The 16,151-nt window shown below is 31.1% G+C and overlaps 1 protein-coding gene across 3 annotated transcripts in view; it reads right to left on the bottom strand.

Annotated features, from left to right (window-relative positions):
• Nucleotides 1–3,210: 3,210 nt before the first annotated feature.
• Nucleotides 3,211–16,151, bottom strand: part of LOC112593002 (adenylate cyclase type 8) — a 137,445-nt gene continuing 124,504 nt past the window's right edge. Inside the window, exons 23-24 of one of the 3 annotated variants that reach the window (XM_025337193.1) lie at nucleotides 13,957–14,151; nucleotides 3,211–3,311 (exon numbers count right to left, since the gene is read on the bottom strand). In XM_025337193.1, coding sequence (XP_025192978.1) covers nucleotides 3,288–3,311; nucleotides 13,957–14,151 — 219 coding nt within the window. In that variant the 3' untranslated portion in view covers nucleotides 3,211–3,287. Of the gene's footprint in view, nucleotides 3,312–7,839; nucleotides 8,318–13,934; nucleotides 14,152–16,151 lie in introns of those variants that run through there. The other 2 variants (XM_025337192.1, XM_025337194.1) reach the window with 2 other exon arrangements.

The raw sequence follows: 16,151 nt of genomic DNA, 5'->3' as shown, positions 1-16,151 counted from the left end.
CCCCAAAAAATTCAATCACGCCCTCCTCGAATAAACGAAACAACAATTTTTATTAGTGTATAATACTATACAAGTACCAAGTACTTATAGTGTACACGTATAAAATATATCGATATTTATATCGAGCATCTCCTGTCAAGTGCTTGCGCCTCCCAGTTTGGGAACCTCTGGGTCATGTAATATACATACACCTCTTATACGTTATGTTGTACATTACGACTAGAATGAATGAGGGACCGCGCTTTCACGTTTTCAAACACTGCTTATGCGTAATATAAATGAGTAGGTATTTTTTTTATTTTTTTTTTTGTTATCAAGACGTCTGTATGGTTTTTAACAACTCTTCGGGGAAAACAAAAACCCCGGTTTGATCTTAATTCATTTTCATTATAGGACCAATCATTAGAATTTCGGTTAAATTATTATCTACTATATGAATTAAAATTTTATACAGTCTATAAATTATATACAGCCATAAAGGGTAATTCACAAATCATGCTCACCCCTCCCTCTTTTTTATTTAATAATAAATTTAATTTCAAAAATGTTTATTTTAAATCTATTTAAAGACCATACTTCTAAATTCTCAGGGTTTTTGTACTATTTAATGAGTGTTCTATGGAAATACAAACTCTTGTCTATCAAATGAAAACCCCATTTATTACTGAAATTATTTACAAAATATTTTTTTTTTTTAAATAATTATGCTAAGGATAATAGTCTTGAAAAATGGTTTCATAAAAATGTAAAATAAATGTAATATTGAATCTAGTGTTTATTATACCTACTTGAATCATTTTTACAAATCAGGAATGTTGATAAGACATATTGATATTAATTAGATATACACTAAAACCCTATTACTATCACTATAGCTCAAATATCTTCCAAATCCATTATACATTTTTATAATGGTTCTATTATCCTTAAAACATAAAGTTAAATGACACAATGATTATTCATTCAAATTTATATTTTGATGGTCATGGAATATTATCCACTAAATAATTTATGGTAGAAGAGAAAATTTTCATTTGAAAAATAGAAGTAGGAAACTCTTGAAGTAGGCGGTTAAAAAATCTTGAGATATAAAACACGCCCTTTAAATATATTTAAAATTCTCGAAATCAGATTTTGAATAGTTGCATTATTAAAAAAGAAAGAGTGAGCGTGTTGAGCAAATCACCCTGTAGTAAAAATGTTTTTAAATAGTTGAAACCTAAAAAGACAGATGACCCTTTTAACAAATTTTAATGTTTTACATATACAATATTAAAATAATATAGCACTTGTAATTTATAAAGTTTGTACCTACGGTCTACTTACATTTTATTTATTAAAATCCAATCAAATAAATAGGTAGTGTATTATAATAAAAAAAAATAAACTAAAAATTAAAAAACCTGATCGTTTCTCTCGAAAAGTTAAAAATGTAAAAAGGTATCTCTTGATAAATACCCATGAAAGATTTAGTATACGCACATCGTTTATACATGGACGAGTACCTCATTATATAAATATATATATATTCAGTAAAAATATCCAAACCAAAATGATTAATCGCTAAAGATTTGACGTCGGTATCAGCTAGTGAAGTAATGAGGGAAGTATATTATATAACCTCGTCAAATAATTCAGCTCGCTGTATACACAGTATGTCATATTATATGCGTATAATCGATATTGACGGAACAGTTCGATTTTCAAACCCAATATTAGTATTTATTATTACCGGCATAATAGTTCAATTAACTTGTTAATTAATGGTCACGAATACATGAATATTTGGAAATTGTAATTGCGAGAATGTGACTAGAACAAACAACTGACGGGGGACAATAAGAGCACAACGCGAATCGAGGGTGTCATTCGATCTGTCATTACACATCAAATCAGACTTATAATTATAATATTGTTTAACGTTCCGAACGGTAAACTCCAGAATTTCAAGTGTTCTATTTCGCCGTCGTAATTGATATTTATTGTAATAATTACAGATCCGTTTTTTCAAAACTTTTTTTCACCCGGAACGTTTTCATATACACATTTTGCGTGTGTGAGAATTTTACCTACGATCATTTTACGACACTACACGCGCGGATGTTTCAAAACAATCGTGTGCATGTTCGTCGAAGGAAACAAATTTATTAGACCGTATTTTACTCGAACGAGTGCTGCGGGCTCATTAGATCCTCGCCGACGGACGACGGAACGGTATGATGCTCATTCGCACAGGTATTAAAATCGCCCTCGACCTATCCTCCTCTTCAGTTCGCTCGCGCCCCTAAAACGGCGAGCGTTGCGTCACCCCCCGGAGAACGACGCTAAAACAAATTTTCCTCTGGTTTATCAAGATAATATAATTATATATGCGTGTATAATACATATATATATATATATAGATATAGATAGATACGAGTATATACATGGCGCACAATTTTTTTTTTTGATGTGTGCTTTTTGAGGCATGACACCTATAAATCGGACAAATCAGTAAAACACAGAGAACAAAATATATAATACTTATATAATAATACATTACGAAACCATCGACTGTACCCCCCCACAGACTGTGTGCAGCAGACGTTCGCATTCCCCATAAAACGATATTCATAAGAGTGTGTAATCATATCGATACAATAGTGATAGTAACAATAATAATAATTATAATTATAATTATAATAACAATAATAATAATAATAATAATAATAATAATAGAAATAATAATACGGACTCTGTTCCGGTATGACGGAACACGCTACACTCGATCGCCTCCGCCGTCACCACTTCACCCGCACCGGTGCGATGGCGTGCATCATCACCTCGGGAACGAGTCGGCGGCCGCCGTCGCGTGACCGGCGGACCTGAGGTCATGGACGCCGACCTGGGCGGGCTCCCGGCGCGCCGGCGGTTTCTCGGCGATGGGCGACACCGACCAGGTACCTGAGCGACGGGCCGCGGCGGCCGGACCGCAGTGCCGCGGGTGACTCGCGCGGCCGCCGTCCGGTCGTTGTTGCGTCGCCCAGGTCGTGCGCGCCGCCCGCAGCATGCCGCGAACTGCGGCCGCCGCACCGCGCAGGCACCGTCTGGCCACGGCGGGCTCGATCCGTCGTCGGGACGTCTGCTGCTGCTGTCGCTGTGCTGTAGCGCTGGTCGGCGGCAGTTGTTGCTGCTGCGGCGGTTGTTGTTCTTGTTGTTGTTGGCGTGGTGCCGGTTGGACACGCGGAAGCTGCTGAAACTCACCAACCGGCCGGGTTGCGTGCGGTGGTATTGCGACTTGGTGCGCGTCAGGTTGTTGTTGCCTGCAGCATCTGCAACACGTGCGCAAGCGCGCGCGCTCGCATCAGTCGAGCGTCATCGTACGGCGGGGACGTTAAGTCTGTACCGACGTGATGCATAGGTGTTTGGCATGGCCAACCGCAGTGGCGTAGTTTTGTTGTGGGGGAGGATGACATGCGGATATACGTCCCTCTAGAACCTTTTTATGTCTAATGCATTGACTCATACTCGTGTATATAAAATTATACCCGTATTACGTTATAATCACGGATATAATATGCAATATAAAGCCCCCCTAGTTTTATGTTTATCCAATAAATTATACATCCCTCCCCCCCAGGACCGTATTTAGGTGAAGGCGTAGGGGGGTAATCGCCCCCGGGCGCCAAATTGTAAAGGGAGCGTTAAGCCTGAAAAATATAATTAAGAAAAAATAAGATATTATTGGGTTAAGCTTCTTTTATCTGATGACCTTTTTTTTTTTTCTAGATAAACCACCGACGTGTAAAAAAAATAATTTTCAAGGGGAAAAAAGGGGCATCAATATATTTTTGCGCACCTAGGGCGCCAAAATTGTAAAGACGCCTCTGCCTCCCCTTAGAACAGTAACGGCCGGTATTCCGGTTGGAATTCTGTTTATAGAAATTATCAATAAAGCGCTCTGCACAACGCTCTCAACCGACACATAAAAACGCGAATATACCCTTCTACTGCAATCGGTCATTCCTGTAATAACGATCGAGGCCGGACAGTTTAAGGCACGAGTGCTTTTTTAAAGAAACAATAAAAGAGTAAAAAATAATCCGATTTATTTCGATAAAACCTGATGAATTATTGTTTTAAGTCGAACACCCGTGAAAGAATTATTAATTGGTCGTCATTTTAAATGTACAAGTCACATTTTCATTCGACACAAAAAGTGTTAATCCTTTTATTTCATTTTCTTTGGCCGGGTATGTGCCGCTCGCTTAACTCGCTCTGACCACACGCCACTGGTGTTAACATAACGTCTTAACCCCAGTCGCCCTAGTGAGCTAATTCGGTTACCACTTAAACACGATTTAGGAAGTGGCCCACGATTGGTCCACTAAATTTCAGAAAACCATTAAATCAATCGATTTTTTTTTTTATGTGACCCGGTATTATATTTTATACTTGTATTAAATTATATGCTGTACACTCGCACGACAATATTTTTGCAAAAAATGACAAAGAAACCTTGATGGTTTTTTTTTTTCAAATTCGGTATTTATTTAGGCAGGTATAGAAAAGACAAAAATGCTGGTTTCAATGCTTAAAAATTAAAAGTCTATTTTTTTGTAAATACTGTCATTGGGTTTTGATTAATTTAAATTTCAATGAATGAAAAAAAAAAATAAATAACGAATAAAAACGATCAAAGCCATTGATATCGCAGGAAAATACTTATTTAGGATTCACAAAATATCGGTTCTGGTCTCTAAAATATTTAAAATGGAGTTTCAGTTTTAGGATTTTCAAAAATAGTTATTTTTTGTACGGTTCACATGTGCCGAGAATATAGACGGCAATCGTTTCTTTTAAGTAAGTAGGTAAGTACTTAAAAACCACAGCATTACTTTCCCGATTTAACCATCCAAACGTATTATCGTTGATTTATAAAAAAAAAAAAAAACTTTGGCAATTCGAAAATATATTTTGTTGTTTTCCTTACAAATAAATTAATCTTTGTGATACAGCTATAAGTTTTTTTTGTTAAGTACTTTCCTTACTCCTCCTTCATGTTACGAGTGGCTGGTTTTTAAAATCTTAATATTTATATTGAAGTAACGGTATTGTTGTATATTTATACCGATTTTTTGATATTATTGCACATTTGTAAAATGTAATAACATTTTTTTTTATGTTGAGTTAATTAAAAATCACCACAACTGTAGCCGTGTTAGAAATGTTAAAATGCAGGTTAGCTGTGTTAAATATTATGGGTTTCATGCACTTAAAAAAAATAATTGATTTGATAAAAATGAGTTTATCTAAATATAATATTATTTTGACGTTTGAATAAACAATCGATTAAAAACATTATGTATAGGTAAATTTCGTTTACGAGAACACGTGGAAGAAAAACGTACCCAAGATTAAATCATATTGAAATTAAACAGTTAATTTTGTTGGCCGGAAATTGAGCCGTCGAAGTGTACTTCCTTCGATCTAAATTATATTTTATATTTGACTCAAGGAGTATATAAAAAAAAAAAAAAACAAACATCTATGATAATTCATTTATGTTGGTTATTGTTTATAATAATATATTATATCATAATTAGCATTAGGGCTCGGATTTCGTAGCAAAATAAATCCTTAAAAAATAATTTAGAGTAGCAAAAAAATAAAAATAATTATTAAATTGAATTCTAAAAAACAAATTTAAATTACACATAAAATTAAATATTATAAAAGAGATTTACGACCATATATTTGGTCTAGTTACTTTCATTAAAACTCATCCTATTGAGTGCTAATAACGATTATAAAGAAATCATTTAAAACACTATACTCACTGATTGATATTTACCGGTCAACTAAATTAGAATGTGCTATAAAAAGATATACGTAATTTAGATAATTTCAAAACTATGCAATTTCGGCACAATAACAATAGTTATTTTATCAGTCATCTATTTATTACTGTTTTTTTCACCGGTTTTATAATTTCTGGCATTAATAATATAGTATTTTTAGTCCGAGTATAATAAACATTGTAATAAGTTAAATTGTCAAGAAAAATATATCAAAATTATAAGAAAAAAAGAACTAGATAGAAGAAAAAGCAATAAAAAGCAGATTTTGTGGAAAAAAGCAAAAAAAAAGTTTACTTCATTGAAATCAGAATAATTCAAAACGTTTTTATATATAAGAATTATTTTTCTATCACACTCCCCTCAAAAGAAGCATTTGCTACAAAATCCGTGCCCTACTTATCATACATATACATTTTATATTATTCGAATTTTCTGGATAATCAAAAACGGAAAAATCGAGATACCTAAATCTATGAGATTCTTTAGGTCGGGAAAATTTGAAAAAGATAAATCAGGCTATTATTAATGATATTCGTGTTTGAAAAATATCACATCAGAAACGAACAAAACGTAAATTAAAAACCACGAAATAATATATATCTTATGACGTTCCATAATTGAATTATAATAATAATAGTGATTAATTAAAAATACAAACGGTGAGACATGTCTCACAGCGAAACGATAATTACTACACATTTTCCAATTTCCCCTGCAAACCTGTCTGAACGAGAAATTCGACATCGTCTCAAGTACATTTTTATACTTTATTTGGATGTGCTGGATTGGCCCCGTAAAGCCGGGTACCATCTGTAGTTCACGCGTGCGGCCTGCAACTGGTATATACGACTAGTACTAACTACTAAAAAAAAAGAGAAGCTGTCAATAATATAAACATAAAAAACGATAACACATATATGTTAACATATATATCATTACATCTGAATTTTTAAGATAATATTTATTTAAATATCATAAAATCAAATTTATTTGTCCGCGTTCTAAGTGGGTATAATATGTTATCTCGTTATTGTTGCCACTGCTAAGGTGTTTTACCTAAATAATAATTTATTGTCCTTACCTAAAATAAAAAAAACGCGATTTAAACTTTATAGGACATGTTGAAATTAAGTTTATGTTTAAGTGATAAATAAAATAATTAAAAAAAAAAGTTAAATCAAAAATAAAATATAATAAGGTTTGGAGGTGATGGCATATCACTTTCCGCAATTGTGCCACCAGGCTATATTAAAAACGAAATAAATAATATTAATTTATTGTGCATGGACGAGAAATAGTTGTTCGACGTTATTGGAATTCAACAAAAACGTACAGCAGCTGACTGCAAAGAAAACGACTGCGGTTGAAATACCGATTGGAAAAAAACGGTCTAGTTCGACCTTCGACAAAAATTTGACGTGCTCCATACAGAATAACTGAACGTCATTCCTTAAATGTTTTTATCCAACTGTGGTTAAACATAAAATTGAACTTGTCGGACTCGTCGTTTATCTAAATTTGCATAAATATATATAGTTATATTTTCTCTTATAGGTTTTTCTCGTCGTATTAAACTTGCGAGTCATAAAAAAAACCTCGTTTTCCTAAATGTTATATAGATAGGAACATCGCATATTCATATGCATGTAAAATATGTCACACTAGGTATTGTAATGTGAAAACATAAAACGCACGTTTTCACTTTGAAATTTGTTCCACTTTAACGGAGCATGGAAGATTCTTACAAAAATTCATCATAACCTTTTAAAAATATTAGACATGTAAACATTTAAAAAAATATTTTAATTCAAGCTGATGTATTTGAGTGCACATTTACATGTACATTATATATAATAAGTATCTTTGTATACATTTACTACATTTCAAAGTTAAAATTAAATATGTTATTTGAATGCTTAAAAGTTGAAGTTTGGAAAAAAAAATATAACACGGAATAAATAAAATATGTAAAATATATAATATATGTAGTGAGTAACAAAAAAAAAGATTTTTCGTGCTTTTTTCTGAATAATGAGCATGGAAACTGAATATACTACACAAGATAACGAATGTTTATATACATAACATACAACACATAATTACAATATATTACCTAAGTTAATAATCGAGAAAGTTCTAACGTTTCGTTTTGTGATACGACGGCGAAGAGATTATTAGCATATGTAACACATAGTTTATTTATCATAATACTTTTACATAACGTAGTGTTTTGTTTCGCAAACCGATGTGTGCTCGTGACCAAGGAACTGCAGTACGTATTTTCTGCAAGTGATGACTATACACATTATTATATTAGGTCCAAAACCGACACCCGTCAACAGCCGTTTTGGATATCTCATACGACCATCCCGTAACGGACCGTGCTGCTGCAGTGTATTATTATTGATTTTATATTCTTCGCACGCGTGTCATCACCATACATATTATGTATATCTGCACCCGCTGTTTGATCATTCCTGTAATAATATGTGCACTTTGTTGAAAACAAGGGTGATCGACGACGTCTCGCAGAAAATCAGGTGTCATCTGATCGGAAATCGAATAAAAAAAAAAAAAAAAATCAAATATACAGCGAGTTTGAACAGAATTTTTCATACGGTTGTAATTCGCTGTGTACACGATACGTACAACAGTAGAATACGTATAATCGAGAATCAGAAGGAACATTTTCAACAAAGATATATAGGTAATAAACAAATGGTGAACGATTATTGTGACTGGTAAGATGTCGTAAGATAGTACGTTGATATTTTAACTATTTATTATAATTTATAATACCTGCACTTTTTGTCTAGAGGTTTTACAGAAAAAAAAAATTCATAAAAATAACGAGAGCAAAAGAAATATTTCAAAAATATTTATGTCTCGTATTATGATAGATATTTCAAGTACCAACCATACTATATAATATATATCGACGCAAATTCAAATAACATATTTGGCTTATTTTTTTTTCTTAGAAATCCACAATAATTTCATATTGTTTATTTACCGAATTACAGTTGTGTGATTGTTTCGACTTGGAACTTTAGATCAACAATACTACGAATATTTTAACATTATTCGATTACTTTAATTTCGATCTCGTTTCGGATGACCCGATTTTCTTATTAATCACGACCATTGTTCTTTCCAACAACATATAGCCCTATAGGTAGCGACATTTAAACACAGTTGAACTGACTGTTCATAACAAAATGCAGTTAACGACACATTAAAGCCTATATGATAATACACATAATATACATATATATTATAGTGAAACAGACAAATTAAAATAACAAACAAAAAACTCCTGAAATGTTATTCTAACGACTAGACCGAGAATAGATCTTGCTAGATTTCCGTAAATATTATAACAGTTAACACACTTACATTAAATGCACCAGACAAGTTTGTAAAACGTTTCAGTATAAATCTCAAACACAACTGTTTTTGTGTTGATTTAAGTCTTTTTTTTATAACAGAGTAAATATATGTATGCTATATACGTATTGTACTATTTGTATAATAACGATATATTGTGTGTCTAAAGAATTTAAGTATAGCACTGTTATTTATGCATCTGTGAAGTAAGGACGATTCTCTTGTGATATTTTTTCTAATAAATTACAAGTTAAATACTAAAAGATGTAACAACTTTTTAAAATGAAAGATAAACATTAAAAAGCTTTTATAATTAATTTTCGAAAACTTCGAATATGTGTTTCTTTTCAAACGGAAATTCTAACTGTTGTTGCCCGTTGGTGGTTGTAGTGTAATACATAGTTTTAAATTTAATTTTTAGATTCATAAAATAAGCTTTGTTAACCAACACCTTTATGACCATATATTTATATATACAAATCAAAATAAACGAAAAAAAATAAACAATAATAATATAGTTACTAAAAAACACGAAAAAAAAATTAATTTGCAATGGTACTAACAAGTTAGGTTATATATAGGTCAAATGTTTTAATTATTATTATATAAGTACTAACATAATGTACAATTTTATCGAGATTTATCGACTTGTTACATTCATTTAAAAATATTTGTATATTTTATGTTCATAAAATAATGTAGGTAATGATTTTTATGGTCAATAAATAAAGGTTTTGACCAAAATTGTTTATAAAATAAACATCAAGATCCTCTTAAAACATTTTTTTTTTTTTTAAACAAAAGTTTCAATTAAGTTAATTCATTATTATTTATTGATACATAAACACAAATTAATTATAGTAGGCTAAAAATATAAATATACATTTTTAGAGGGTAATAAAGATATTTTAAATCTGAAAACGAACTATATGAAGTATAATTTAAAAGTAGTAACTAAAAATTGATAATAGTTAAGTATTTTAATGAAATTCTAGAGATCTTAATACATAATTTTTTTTTTTAATTTAGAGGTTTCAGATTTTTTTCACTTAATTTTCAAATCGAAAATTTAATGATTTACTTAATTTCTCTACTTGTAATTTATTCTTTCAATTATTTTAAACCTTATTACATTTATTTATTTATTCAATAAAATAATGTATTTTTCTTTGAATGATCAAATGACATTAATGTATAACGTTTTATTATTGTGCTTAAAAGTTTACGAGTATAGTCAACTTAAAATGATATACCAAATTCAAAAACATAAATAATAATAAATAAAATACTATTGAAATATATTTTCCAAAACTTAATAGCATTAAAATCGGACATATTGAGATACTAACATATCAAAAACAGCCTATATGAGTAAAACTTGATGGTATTAAACAGTTTAATAAATTACTTATTACACGAAAACTTAAAAGTGGAAATCAAGAAAGTATCATTAAAGTCCAGTTCTTAAGTTCTAAAAATATTTAGTGAAATATATACGAGTATAAACAGTTTACCAAACGAATAATTTTTATAAATTATGAACAGTTCCTATGTGAAATTCCTGTGAGTATAAATTAAAAAAAAAAATGTTAAATCATTAGGTATGCATAAACTGTACATATACTGTATAGCCTGGATAACCAGAACGAAAATCCATCTATTATTTGTGATTTTGTTGAAAAATAAAAATGAAATTATTAGCAAAATCGTTGGAGAATGAATTATTATTTATGATGACATAAAAATATGTCAAACACGCAACTATATCTTTGTATTTTTTTGTACAGTTTTTCATTTACGGAAAAACATTGGCTGTCATGAAAAAATGTGTATACAGTGAGTTTTTTAACAGTAAAAGCTCACTGAATTTTAAAGCATTAGCAGTTAAAAAAATATTTTTTATACACTTTTTAGTCATCATATTTTAACAAAAATATCGAAAAAAAAGTTTTTCTATTTTTTATCGTTAGGTACTTATAACTTTTTAAATCACAAAATGCATTTTAATTTCATATTCCGAAATAAAATTTTTTCTGATAATTTTTATAACTAAAAATCAAATTTAGCACTATTAGTTAATTATAAGTTGTAACATTGATTAAATATATTTAATCAACGGTTGTAACTTATAAGTATTTAAAGTTTGGAGTGGAGTTGAACGGTGCTGGAGTACCTTGCAAATTGTTGGTATACTACAGGTTTACCTCGCGCCGCCGATCATTTAAACTTTAAAGCTTAAAAAACAATTTAAAAAACGTTAATAGGCTTTGAGATAATCAGTATGTGCTGCTAAAATAATTACTTAGTAAATATAAATCGTTTCCATTGAAATTACTTTGCATTATGAACCTTATGATTTTACATATTTGCTAAATAAATCACGGTTTACCAATTTACATTTGAACGTTGATTTATTAAAAAGCACTGGTTTATTTGACTTTGGTAGGTAGTCGCATGGTCTTATAAATACCAAGGATAATATTATTGTTATTAATATCGATTTTTCGGTTCTCATAAATGATATATCGGCTTATCGCGTTATCACGAAGTTTGTATTATTACAATAAGAATAATGTTGTACATAATGTATATAAAATATTATTATGGCGATTATGAACTTAGGATTAAGTCGTTATAACAGTATACCACGTAAACACGGTAATACTGGCTCGATAGATATCCGTTCAATGATTGCGTGGGATTAATGTTTTGATATTAGATGATTGCATAAATAATAATATTTGAATAATAATATTATGCTGTTGTTTTCAACAGAAACTGAAAACGGAAGTTTTATATTGTGGTGGATATTTTATCCTGTGAGACATATTATAAGAAAAAAAATATATACGGGTGCGACCCTCGTATTCGATCGATTTAAGACTTCTTAAACTAACCTAACCAAGTTAATTCAGTAATAGCAAGAGGTGACGATAACTTTTTCTTAAAGTCAAGGGAGGGTTCATTAAACATCATAGCTATACATAAATATTCAAGTTATTATTGGTAGAAAATCAGTGAAGTCGACGAAAATAAAGCAGTCTTAATTATCTTTTTCCTTTGTAAAATTGTGTGAAATAAAGTAATAAATTCTCCTTATTTCTTTTCAAAACTTATTAATATGTATCTTGCTCTCCACGGAAATTTTGGACAGATGCATTGTCAAATATTCGGTTCAACGTTTAAAAAAGTTGAAGACCTCCTGGCTTAGCGGATAAAGGATATCAGGTGTTGTACAATAAAAAAATCACCCTGTATACCATATATAAATCCTTTACGGGAATCTTGTTGACCCCAAGATTCGTGTTACACGTAATACGTTTTTGCACAGACATCGCGTCATTATTATATCTACACTCGCGCTGTACACAATATATTATTATATTCACAACGACGGGTTCAAAGTATCAAATTATTACTGTGATAACTAAATCATGAACAGATTCAATAAATAACATATTATACCGTTGTCTATCTATCTATTTATCTATTTATATGGATAAAAATGAATGTTGTTTTGTCCCCTCGATAGATACTTCGAGACTCGGAGAGTATTTATAGTTTATTTTTCAACTCCTATAGGCCGCTATATTGTAGATCATTAAATTTATGCGTGTTATTAGTTTTGGTTCCCAAAGATCAAACATTTATTGGCTTATTTAAATAGTTGCCATCGATTATAGATTGTATTATTTTATCATAGAAATATGGCACGGTCAATTTTTTACAAATATATTTGAGAAAAAAAATAAATCTTAAAGTCGAACGCTTATAATTGTTTTTTGAAGACAGATAAAGCAACAACATAAAAAAGACACCTTGTGATCACGTCCCACGTCGTTCCCCTTCAATACGTCGTCACTGCAGATTTATATGTAAATAAAAGATTACGCCTATAACGATGGCAATGCCAATACATAACGTGTTGGTAGTTTTACTGGTCGGTGGTACGTACACCTATACGAGTATATTATTATTATTGTGCGCGTATATTTACAATGTTCATATATTGTAATAGCCGGCGCTCTAAACGATTATAGAGTAGGCAATACTAAATTAGCGAAATGTTTTGGTATATTAATGCAAATGTTTCGTTATTAGTTAATGGGAACAAGATTAATGAGATCCAATTCGGCGGTGAAACCGTAAATAATTACGATGTATTACCATTGCGGTATACAACAATACGGAATAACAATAATCATAATTATTATTATATGACCGCGTTCCCCACGATATTATAATCTCGAGCGTGTGTTTACGTACACTTAAAACACATAACGACGCTATAATAACATTGATCGGCATAATGTGTACTGTATAATATTATAAACGTATCATATCGCCACCACGTGGTATACATTCGAGTCATTACACGCGGCGATATTTTTATTTGGGATTTCGTCTCGAATCTACCGAACAGTTCAAAAATCGCGATTTGTTCGATTCGTTGTTCGTAGGTATACTCACTGATTGCACAATAATGACAATACAACACCTACCCATACCGTTTAATAAAGTGGCCAAGCTCGTTAATCAATCGCAATATAAAACAAAACGGATAAGTCGAAAAAATCTCGGCAGACAAAAGCGTAATAATACTACGTACACCCTTCTCTCGTTATTTCAATAATAATAACAACAACAAAGCCGTACGCCCGTACTGATTATTTTATTTATTAGTGTTGTTAGTAGAAGCGCACTCACGATGAAAATGTCTTTTTTTTACTGTGTTTTGCCGGCGTCTGGCTTGCACCATCCCGTAGACGACGGTCGCCAAGCTGCTGATCTGACTCGACTGTCGGCTCAGGTTGTTCGCCACGGCTCCCTTTTTGCCCACCACGAAGTACGTTTTCATCTCGCCTTTGCCCTTGACCGCGATCGAGCCCCGAAACTCCGCCTCGTAACCTTTGTCCATCAGGATCTACACCAGTGATGATACTTATTAACAACAATATAATTATATTAATAAACGCAGACAACGATATGTTTGAAAACGCGTCAATATGTATAAGCACATTATATAATTTTTTACGCAGATCAAAAATCGATTATGGTTCTGTAATTCTTATAAATACAAATTCTAAACGATCAGATGAAAACAATTTTAAAGAATACCAATGGACATAATTACATATTTAATTGGACGGGCTGCACTTCGTTTTACAGTAGATACTATGCAGTATACATTTATGTAATTATCGTATAAATTGTTGCAGTTATGACATTTAATTATAACACCTATTATATTATGCATGAGCCAAAAACGCTGCTTCACCGTTTGATCGTGCCCACTACCGCAAGTGAAATTATTGTTTCTCATCACGATGATCAAATTCCAGTCATATCGCCTTGATGTGTCATATTGAATTACGAGAAATGTAATTTTCCGGTAGTACACTTTACCAGTAGATACCTCTATATATTATGATTACCTACTGTATTATACAAGTAGTTAACACACATTCAAAACATTAATAATAATTTTATAATCATGTTTTAGTGTTGCGTGTGCGTGACAACATTTGCACACAAACCGCGCGCGGGACATTTTTGCATGCGTGTTACAAGATGTGACAAACGATTCTGCAAAATATAACCGTTCAATAATTGTTTTGTGTACTTATACCAAAGGGTTGCGCGTTTCACCTCCCTCACATGTATAGATTGTATGCTGCTGCGCGTGACGACGAAGACGGAGCCGTGCGTTATCGAAAGAAAAATAGAGTTCAAAGTTTAAAATGTTCGACAGAAGAATATGTTTACATAAATTTACGTAGAGTGTTCTGCAGAACAACAACACAGGTAAGGTACCTATGTGCCTTGCGTGTCTACACTATATGTTGTAACGCGCGCATCACCGTAGTGGCATAGTCCAATAAAGTGAATTATTTTGTTTACTTCGATGGATCTGGATGGTCATCTAAAAGGATAATATGCTTATAGTGTACCTCTGTATATAACACTATTTTACTTTCCGAATTGATCCGTAGTATCCAATTTTTATTTAAAAACGAAATATCATGAATAATGCATGAAACGCACGCGTATATATTATGTAATGTACTTACCCACCTATATGTTATATATTATTCTCCGATACAAACTTATTACTTTTCATCGTATCTACTTGTGAATTTTTATTTTATTCAAAAATATTTAAAAACAATCTTCACAGACAAATAACATAATTTGTGAAACTTTTACTCGGAAAATCAATTAAAAAAAAAAAAATAATAATAAAAACAGTGGGTTACAGTTGTGCCGGTTACAATTACATGAGCGGATATTTTTGATCTTACAAAACGATTTTAATAAGCAATCTAAGTTAATCTCGGCTTACCCAAATAAAATAGGTCAATATTATTTTTTAGCCAGGTACTAGAATATATTATTTTTGGAGTTCTTTCCATAAACTATATTGATAAATTGGTAAAAAAAACTTTCTTAAAGTGAAATTTGTATGTAGGTAAGTACATAGGTTCTAACGTATAAACTTTTAGATAACTTGGCCTCGTCGAGCAAAAAATATTAAAATAATTGAATTTGGGTAAGTAATGCATTGATAATAAAAAAAGAGTTTAGTCTGGTTAAGAGTTGTGTATTAGTTTATGAAACTATGCGCATAAAGTATAACTTAGGTATTCATATAAACATTTCAAAGAACTTATATCTATGCAATAGAGTTTTATTATATTTTTAGGTGAAGATGCCGTAACCAATAATTTAATAATTATTGATAATATAGTTTTAGTTATAAGACATTGATGATCATTTTATTAACGTTATCTACAGTTAAAATAAAATGTCGATAATAACTATGTTGTTATTAAATAAAGGAAATTATAAATAATATTTCAAAGTATCTATACCTATTAAGTAAGGTTTTATTATGTTTTATTCTAAGGTACAATCACATAACTA

The sequence above is a fragment of the Melanaphis sacchari genome, unplaced genomic scaffold (genome assembly GCF_002803265.2).
Source record: "Melanaphis sacchari strain LSU unplaced genomic scaffold, SCAv2.0 Contig19_pilon_pilon, whole genome shotgun sequence".
Classification (NCBI taxonomy): domain Eukaryota; kingdom Metazoa; phylum Arthropoda; class Insecta; order Hemiptera; family Aphididae; genus Melanaphis; species Melanaphis sacchari.
Note: the sequence above shows the minus strand (reverse complement) of the source record. Positions and strands in the feature narration are given on the sequence as shown.